Below are 10,181 nucleotides of genomic sequence, written 5' to 3'. Positions count from 1 at the left end.
TAAGCGGGGATTTGACGGGTGGTGGGGCGGGAAAAATGGGTATTACACGGGGATGGATATCCAGATGGGTGGTGGGGCGGGGATGATTTTAGATACAAATCCATCGAGGCGGGGACGGGAAAAAAAATTATACCCGCCACGGGGATGGAGATGGGGATGGAGATTGCATTAACAGATGGGGATGGGGATGGTAATTCCAATACCCGCCCCGCCCCTTGCATCCCTACTGGTCAAGAAACACCTGATAATTGATCGGTCACCGCCGAATTCAATTGCCCCTTAATTAATCAATTAATTTTTTAATGAATTGATTAATCAATTAATTACTAATTCTTGTACAGCTTTAGGAGTAATAAAATAGGTTTACGTTTCGTAAAGTAGTTGACCTGCTAATAAAGTAATCACAAATAAAGTTAAACGACTAGATTTCGGGACTTACTTTCGTTAGTCTAACTCAGCCGAGTAGCCGACCTTTTACGCCAGCTTTACACTCCATTCTATCACTATTCATCCAATAATATCGTCGATATACATTAAATTTGTATAGATAAAATTAAAATTATAGGAAAATAATACAAATTCCTTGATTAACAATATAGAAGGCGGTGCAAATATTTTTCAAAATAAAAATAATACAAATTAAAATGAGCATACTAATATAGAAATCGTAACTCTAAAAAATGTTACACACTCACAATCATTTATGCAACAAATATTACTCAATAATATCATCAATATACATTAACTTTTGTGTAGATAAAATTAAAAATATAAGAAAATAATACAAATTCCTTGGTTAAGAACATAAAAGGCAGTGCAAATATTATTCAAAATAAAAATAATACAATTTAAAATAAGCAAACCAATATAAAAATCGTAATTCCAAAAAATGTTATATACTCTTACAATCATTTTATGCAACAAAAATCACTCAATTTGAAATGGAAGGAACGTAAAAATGGTGGCATGCCCCATGAACAATATAGAACCATAACCGCCATGGCTGGGGATGGCGTAGAATGATAATTAAGATGATCTCGAAATTCAGTAGTCTATAGTTAGGTTCGAATTGCAACAATGCAAAAGAACAAAACACACAACTACGCTAGTAGCTAGACATGCCAATACCTGGTTGTGTTTCCATTACAAGGATTGTTAGATAGAGCATATAGCAATATAACATGTCGGACATGATGAAAATTCGCTTCTGCTTGTTTGCGCATAACCATATATTATATCAGCCTGCTCAAAAACATCCATTCGTAATAATCATCAAACCATATGATCTGTAATCGTGCGAATTTTCAAGTGTTCTGAAGTAGTTTTTGCAAAATGGAATAATGTTACAAGCCAAAATTGTGAAAAGCAGGATAAACTAGGATAATGTTTTAGGTAGACTCTTCTGCTTTTTGTTTTTTCAAGCCCCTGTTCATCTTGGCTTCTCGGCGTTCCCTCTTTACTCCTTTGGCTTTGTTTGGTAGTGCCATGTCTCCAAGCTAAAGACCAAATAGTAGATGCTAAGTCATGGTATATTGTTCACATTTTGCTTGAAATTGCAAATACACAAATAGCAAAAAAAAATTGACAAATTCATCGACATTTACGTTGAGACATGATTAATAACAGGAGTTGTTATGCTGTAAATTGCTAAACTTTTCCCAACAAATCAAACGTAAAAGTAGATGAAAGAAGCAAACAACGACAAAGCACTGAAGAAGTAAACTAACTGGGAACTAAAAGGGAAAGAATCAAGCTAACCTTCTGATCTGGAATATAAATCTTTCCTGTCTTGCCCAGCAGAGGATCTCCCTTGACATTTTTCACCTGCATTAATAAAATACAATTTTAAAAGATGGCCAAAGCACAAAATTTAACTTTGGTGTATATTGAATCTTCTTTTATCGACACTTTTTCGCCATCATTTTACTAAAGTAGACAGTAGATAAGGAGTTGCAGGTTATCCTAAGCTGCTAAGCAGAATTAAGATGCAGCAAGTATTGTGATTTGAGAACGAACCTTCTTTTTTGTGCTGTCTGGAGCAGTCTTCAGAGCTTCTCTCCTCAAACCTTCATTAGGAAGACGGTGTCTCCTCACTACCAAATCCATGGAAGGTCCAACTTCAACCAATTCAATTTTTGGAACAATAGTTCCCGACTTCTTAAGCCTTAATGCACAGTGACTGAGGTATACCCTATTTGCAGAAACAGCAGTGCATACATAAATACGGTCGACTCCAGCAAGATTTAAATTATCAATTACCTGCAATAAACAAGTTCAACAAATATTAAGCAATCTTGTATGAAAGTAAAAAACAAATTTATATAATAAAGGATAGTCTCTTAAAGAGCATACCTCTCCTCTCAATAAATCCAAGAGAACTTCCTTTAAATGCTTGAGCTCATCAACACTCTCAAAACCTTCACCGACAAAAGCTATTAAAGGTTTGGAACCCATTTTTGGGGCAATCTTTTTATCATATGAGAAAGACTGAAGTGACCTAAAATTCTCAACACCAAGCTCTACCAAATCATAAACATGGTGATCATAGAAACGCCCAATAACTAGATTATCAGGCCGCTTTTTTGAGTGAGAACCGAACTGCAAAAGAAAACCAAAATAAATTAATGACCTAGCAGGTTGATGTACAATGTAATGCATATCTACAAGCCTATAGCAACCTCAACAGCTCCGTGTGATTCATTTGACCAGGAAGTTAATAGTAAATTCCCACCCAACATCTCATTATTCAAAATATTCAGAGTAGGTATAATTTATATGATCTTTAAATTGTTATTAGCTACAAAATATTCAGATCAGTCATAACTTATTTCTTTTACAGTTCATTTGGATAACAGAAAATTGAGACACAGGGAGGGGAGGGAAAGGGAAAGGAAAAATTACTCGCATTGTCGAATGAGAAAGGTGCTCCAACTTTCCCCATCCTATCTTCCCCTACTCTTGTTCCCCATCCTCTCCCTTCAATATTACTATACAAAGTACTGTGAAAATATCATATGAAGATGGTACTCAAAGAACTATACAAGTTCAAGAATTGATAAAATGTATAGCCCTCCGCTCACTGGCATGCTGCATGCACTCTAATCTTCTCCCTATTGCAAAATTTAACATGATATTCATATCAACATTCTCCTTTTAACATCATAATAACAAGCATATTTCTGATTCTGACTCACAGTTATCAGTTATGTATATTGTGTATCATACTATCATCAGCTAGGCATCCCTTGCACTGCCTAAGCTAGGATCTGGCATTGCTAGATTGTAAGATTTTCTCAACAATAAGACTATTTTGCTCTTGTCCCTTGGTCAATGAGAGATAATGTAATCAAACTTCAAGAAAATTTACAAAATTTCCCATCAAAAGTATTAGCTTGGCACAGTATAAGGGATCAATCAGGCACAATAAAGTAAAGAAGGAATACAAGCTTTCAATATCTATATAAATTACTTGTTATTTGTTTATTCATGTAGTGTCCACAAAGTGAGGAGAGAGAGAGAAGTAAAGTTCAGACATTATAGGGCGTAACATATGACATTACGAGAAGATTATACAACAATGACTCAATATTTGTTTTGGGGACAAGGTGGATGACTTCTAAATGACAAGTTATAATTTTGAAGCAAAAAAAGGTGCACGACTTCTTTGGTATATACAATGTTGTAACGATGTACGTAACTCCAAAGACCGAGTTGAGCATACAACCCAAAGTAAGGATCATGAACACTATAATAGCAATTATAAATTCTTCATGAGACTCAATTTGTCTAATTCAGCTAGCCCTTTGGCAAGTACCACTGTCCACATCCCTATCTATTCCTAATGAAGTTTCACTATAAAATTGGTAGACCCTACTGGCCCACTCACACCCTAGTCCCTACACATGAGTAGGGATGGTCATGAGTCACGTTTGAGCCTGATGAAACTAGAGCCAAACCGATTTATTTTTTATGGATCCAAACACAACAAGATCCCGAACACCTAAGGGTCTGAAATTTTTGGACCCATATCCAAACTCATCAGGACTAATGGGTCTAGAGTCCAAAATGCGTCTCCTTACTTAACGTTTTGTGAATCTTGTAAGTGGCTTTTTTGAATTCAAACTCTATGAACAACAAGCTTCTATCTTCATCTCTATAAACAATTTCATACCAAGATACTAATGAAATGAATTCTAAACTCGGAATCCAAAAAAATTAAAAACATAGAACAAAAAAAAAATAAAAATCAAAAAAAAAAAAGAAAGAAAACAGATAAAGATAACAAAAAAAATAAAATCCAAAAGCCAAAAAAGATAGAAAAACAAACTAAGTTCAGCTTCAACATCATCTTTAACCTCTTCAACAACAACTCCATTATTTCAACATCAAGAAATCTATATCCATTAAAACAAATTCATACTACGAAGCTAATTAAATTAATCCTCAAGAAACAACATGGTATCAACAATTCTATGGACATCACAACATTGTCTATCATCATCTACACCATCTTCGAAAACAATAAAAAATCTAAACCCACAAAAAACGAATGATAAAATAAGAAAGAAAGGGGTGAAATTAATAAATATCAAATTAACAATAATGAAAATAGATGATTAGGTCCAGAGGTGGGGTCAGGGTCCAAGTCTAGGTCTGTTTGGGGGGGCTAAAGGTCGACCAGACCCGCTTTCATTTGAGACCCAGACAATACCTAAGCTTGAGCAAAGCACTATTGGACATGAAGCAACACAGTGGCAGAATACGCAGCCTAAATTGAGCAATGTTCCACAATTTATTCCAAAGTATTGTGCTTCCATTTATTTGAAACGGGTGTTTTAAGGTTCAAAAAGTTAGTTCATGTACTAGGCGTTCATAAGTTAAAGTCCAACACCCACCCCCCCCCAAAAAAAAGGCTTTCGAAGAAAAAATTGCTCAAGTTACCATGATTTAAACAAAGACAACATAAGTGTTTGAATAGAAAGAGATATCAATAGTCCATGTGTAATACCCCAGATTTAGCTTGAAAAGGGATTGATAGACTACTCATATCAACAAGGTGCATCTTCTTTACATGGAAGCTCATTTGCTAAGAACTCCACAGTTAAGCGTGCTTGTTGTGGAGCAATCTTAGGATGGGTGACCTCCTGGGAAGTTTTCTCAGGTGTGCACGAGTGAGGCCAAAGTGCGCTGGAAAGACTTGCGTTGGTTTGTGAGGCCAGTCTACAGTCTCCATGAGTAGTCATCGGCGGTCCGAGGGGTCGGGGTGTTACAGTATGCGACAAACAACCGCTGTTACAACATATTTGACAAAATAAGCACGTTGCCTCCACCTTCATCGTACAACATTCCATTACCCCAATGTCACTAAATAGCTTCCACTAAAAGTGGGGTTTAGGAGGATCAGATTTACACAACATTACACTTATTAGTGATAACACTAACAAAATGATGTTTCCAATTGACCTTTGGTAGCTTAGAAGGCAACAAATACAAAATAAGCATCAGCCGGCATCAGCAATGAAAGCCTACCCTAATGTAAATGAGTATGTTTCTAATTCATAAAGGGAAAATATAGGAAAGGAATGTGTTTGGCAAAAGCAACCCACTACCAAAGTAAAACTAGATTCACCTCGTAGAATTTATGTCACCAAACACACAAACACTCTCACTATGCAAGAGGCATTTACGCATTCATAATAAATATACATTAAAATTACTTAAGGACAAGTTTTTAGGCTTAATGATCTAGTTACAGACTATTCCAATCTATCATGTTCAATGTCTTCAATAAGAATTGCTCGTTGAGCCTTATCCATCTTTTTGAACAACATCACAAAATTTAAAGCCATACTAGTGAAGTAAAAAGTTACTTCAAAAGTAAAAATACAAAAAAAAAAAAGGAAGATTATTTTTAATTTCTAATATAAACATTCACAATGCTATCATCATAGCAAGAACGCTTCATCTATTTCACCAACACTTGCAAAAACATTTTTATATCCTCTAATATTGAATACATTACATACTAGTTGATACCATCGTGTATACCTCTACCATCTATCCTAGAACGGCACAAATCATGAAAAAACTTCCTAAAGTTAGGTAGTCTTCAAACAATATTACCTCAATCATGGAATAAAAATTCACCTATTACATTAAATAACTTGTAAGAAAGTTGACGCGACATTAAATCCCGATATACAACAATGTATGATTTTTCACGGTCTAAATTCCGCATTGACCGTTTCTAATGTGTAGCGCTTGATATCTCACCGTTACAACATTATTTGTCAAGAGATTATAACAAAATTTCTTCAAACACCTCCCTAAATTGTAGAAAACGTTTTTCCAACATCTCTCTATTATAAGTTCATTAATATCCACTAACTTTTTATCACATATTACTTATCTTATAGTCACTCGTGATTTTAAACGTTAAACAAAAAAATTTACCAAGTTAGTTAACAATCCACCAAAAGTACCTTATGCAATTTTTTTCCAAAATATCACAGTTGGCAGCAATTCACGTTATTATTCTATTATAACCGTATTCTACGAACTTGTAATCGTTTTTGCAAACAACCTGAAGGTGTTAAAACGTTTGGTCTGTAGAACTCTCACATTAAGTGTACAAACGTTACAAGTATCAAACAAGCATATGTTAATAGTAATTGAGATGAACAACTCTCATGGATAAAGTTATCCTAAATAAAGCTTTAAACTTCCATCAAAATCTTCCTAACCAATCCTACAACCCCTGTAAAGTGGCTATTACCTTCAACACAAAAATCTACCAATTACTCACCTTGAAAAAACAATATTTATTTAATTTCATCCCATTATCAAACGCAGGAACCTAACTAAAGCATAGTAGACTCGCGTTTGGTAAAACAAAAGCACCAAAATATGCTATCTATTAAATCCCATTTGACTTGGAGGTGCAACATTTTTCCCCTATTAAGTTTGAAGGTAAAGCCGAGGTTAAGCCATGCCATAATGGCATTTAGATGCATGACGTACAAAATTCAAAAAAATAAGAAATAGAAGAGGGCACACCGATTACTGTCTAATGAAATAATCTTCCATAGTCGAAGGCAGTGCAGCTCCTGGAGCACTATTGCGTAAATACCAAGGCGTAAATACCAAGGAATGTTTGTCCTTTCACATGATATGTCTTCAAGGAATGTTCAAGATGACATCAACACCAACAAAAACATATTTATTCTTTAATTCTACTACCACTCATTATATCACATAATGTTGTAAATTAATTATCAGGGGTAAAGAAAAATGATTAAAAAAACACTTGTTATCCAACACTAGAAGCATAATCTTGCACGTCCAGTACGAGGAAATTCGAAAAATATTTGACTCATAAATTTCACTACCACCCCTTCAATTGATTTCTCTACAACAATCAAGCTAAAATAACAATTTTGAAATTATAACAATAACTAGTACTCACCACAAAGAGGGAACAATCGGTTTTTTGAGAAAAGAATTCGAGATTTGTTTCACCCCCAGCTTCAAACGGCCTAATATTATCATTCTTCCTAGTATATTTCACTGAATTTTCTTTCTTAAGATGATAAATTTCAGTTAAAACCGAGTTAAGTACATTACTCGTCTTTGTACCGTGAAGAATCAAAGTCTTCTTATTTCCTTCCACCTATCACAACAAAGTCAAATTTCAAAAATCGCCAAACGTAAACGAAAGCAAAAAGTAAATAATGCAAAGAAGAAGAAGAAGAAGAAGAAGACTTACAAGTTTAGGGGCTCGTTTCTCAAGCTCCCGTTTACCTCTATGTGTTTTCGGTGTTCTAATCTTCAACATTATTATTACAACTGCACAAAATCCATACAAACAAACATAAAAACCCTAATTCGTAATTAATTAAATTGCTTGTACCAAAAATATCTAGATTTAATCTTAACCTGATAATAGACGTTTTTAATTAAATGCTTGAATGTAAAAGAAGGATTGAATTAATAAAAAAGGCGGATCTCTGAAAACTTTCCGAAAGTGAACAGGCTATTGAGACAGGCTTACCAGGTATAACCGAATAAGTTCACACGAGGAAATTCCAGCGGCAGTTGAAAAGGTTTTTGCTTGTTCGAATCTGTCAATGGCGGAGAGAGAGGCGCATGAGGGTTTTAGAGATTGCTTAGAAGGGAAGGGGAGGGTTTTATTTCGGCTTTCCAAGTAAGGGAGTGCCCTATTTTCTTTTACGTGTAGGTTTACAAGTATGATTTTATTTGAAAATTTAAATTTATTGTTTGATAAATCAATAATTTTTAAATTTGGATTTGAATCAAATTTTACCATTGTTTTTAAAGTAATTAAAGTTGAGAGTTTGAGAATGACCACCCAAATTTTGTCATTCTCAAATTCTTCATTTGTGATTTCATAATTGAAATTCAAATATTTATTCCCAAACACTACATTAGCTTTTTCCAAGTTTTTGTTTAGGTCATACGTTCATCTACAAGTACAACATTAACATTGAGTCATCGATGGCAATACTATCAGATTACACGCACTTTTAATTTTGCTTTAAACAAAATTTAGACTTTTTTTAATTTTTTTCGAGTTCGACTCTGACTCCGTCTTACAGTTTGCCCTAATGAATGTCAATTGTGATCATAAACTCATGTTTGCCATTCCACATGTCATAAGATTCGTATTTATTTATTGATACAAAGCTTACATTATAAATTAGTGTATTTCTTGAGAATTTTCTTCTTTGTTCACTACTAAAGTATGGCAATATAAATCATGTGCAAATCTCTTTTTCTAGCCTTATAGTACTCTTTTATTTTCTCATAAGCTTTCATGGTGGACCTTTCTAGCATTAATCCGAATTGACTCTTTAATATTGAGGTACATCTCTTCATACGTATCTTCATCACTATTTCCCATAAACTCATAGTATGGCTCATGAGTTTTATTTTTCGGTAGTTGAAGCAATCTCGGACATATTTTTTGTTCTTGTCAATGCGCACTACAAGTACCCAAATCTTCTTGAATAGAATAGTTAGCCAAGTTACTCCAATCATCCCTAGACATCCCCATACATTAATAGGTATACTATATGACACAACCACTTTCTTTAACTTCATTTTCTTTCTCAACGGCCTATCGACTATTGATTTTTTTTTTCTTTGCATAAATTTTCTTTTTCATCTAAAGGAGTGGTTGTTGCATCCATATAATATTTTTTTATTCTCTATTATAAAACTCATTAAAATACTCCTTCTATTAATCCTTAATATTTTTCTCTTTAAAACTATAATGTTCTTATTCTTATCATTAATACTTTACTATACCATTTGCCAAATTAATATACACAATAAAATCAACTCGAATGTGTAGATTTAAAACAAACTGCACCCAAGCTATACAAGCCCAATATGTAGATTCAAAAATAGCATGTTATTTGACTTTCTTGTATCCATTGGTTTATGCGATTAAAGTTCCTAATTGTGAAGGAACTCTAATTTCTATAAGAAAACATTATTGTAAATAATAAAAATTTTCTTTCATTTCTTTATAGTAATATTATCTTTTAATTAATCATAAATAATACCAATTTAGGAGCATTTTCTTAGACTAATACTAACTTTTGTTTAACAATTATTATACCTTAGTTTTTTGTCACATAACCTTCTATTAGCAAAAACTTAATACTCCCTCCAATTCAATTTATTTATCTCTTTTGGTTTAGGCACAAATATTTAGAAAACGAGAGGGACCACCTAATATAGTAGACTCATGTGCAATAGTAGGCATTTTTAATATTAAGAAAATGAGAAGACCACCTAAAATAGTAGACTCATGCGCAATATTAGCTATTTTTAATATTATGAAAATGAAGGGACCACCTAGAAATATATGTCTTGAAATGAAAATGGAACATTAGGTGAACTGTTCAAATAAGGAAAGGGGACAACTAAAAATAATTTGAGGGAGTATTATTCTTGAAAAACACATCCTTAAGTTAATATTATTAATGGTTAATAAAAAGTTGATATTATTATAGAAAAAATCAGTAAAATTTTATATTATTCACGGTAATTTTTCATATTTATTAATTACGTTTACATACTTACATAGCTATACAAGCCAAACCTAAAAAGCCCAAATCTAAAGCCCAAACTCTTTTTATGAAGTGAAAAGCCCA

At 33.5% G+C, this 10,181-nt stretch overlaps 1 protein-coding gene across 1 annotated transcript; it reads right to left on the bottom strand.

Moving 5' to 3' along the window:
• Positions 1–1,191: 1,191 nt before the first annotated feature.
• LOC130814753 (ribosome production factor 2 homolog) lies at positions 1,192–8,219 on the bottom strand. The gene is made up of 7 exons (XM_057680934.1): positions 8,051–8,219; positions 7,766–7,845; positions 7,466–7,669; positions 2,353–2,598; positions 2,017–2,259; positions 1,759–1,824; positions 1,192–1,496 (listed from the first exon to the last, which is right to left on the bottom strand). Exons 2-7 carry the CDS (start codon positions 7,832–7,834, stop codon positions 1,389–1,391), a joined length of 936 nt encoding a protein of 311 aa, XP_057536917.1. The 5' UTR covers positions 7,835–7,845; positions 8,051–8,219; the 3' UTR covers positions 1,192–1,388.
• Positions 8,220–10,181: the final 1,962 nt, after the last annotated feature.

Source organism: Amaranthus tricolor, chromosome 6 (genome assembly GCF_026212465.1).
Source record: "Amaranthus tricolor cultivar Red isolate AtriRed21 chromosome 6, ASM2621246v1, whole genome shotgun sequence".
Taxonomy (NCBI): Eukaryota; Viridiplantae; Streptophyta; class Magnoliopsida; order Caryophyllales; family Amaranthaceae; genus Amaranthus; species Amaranthus tricolor.
Note: the sequence above shows the minus strand (reverse complement) of the source record. Positions and strands in the feature narration are given on the sequence as shown.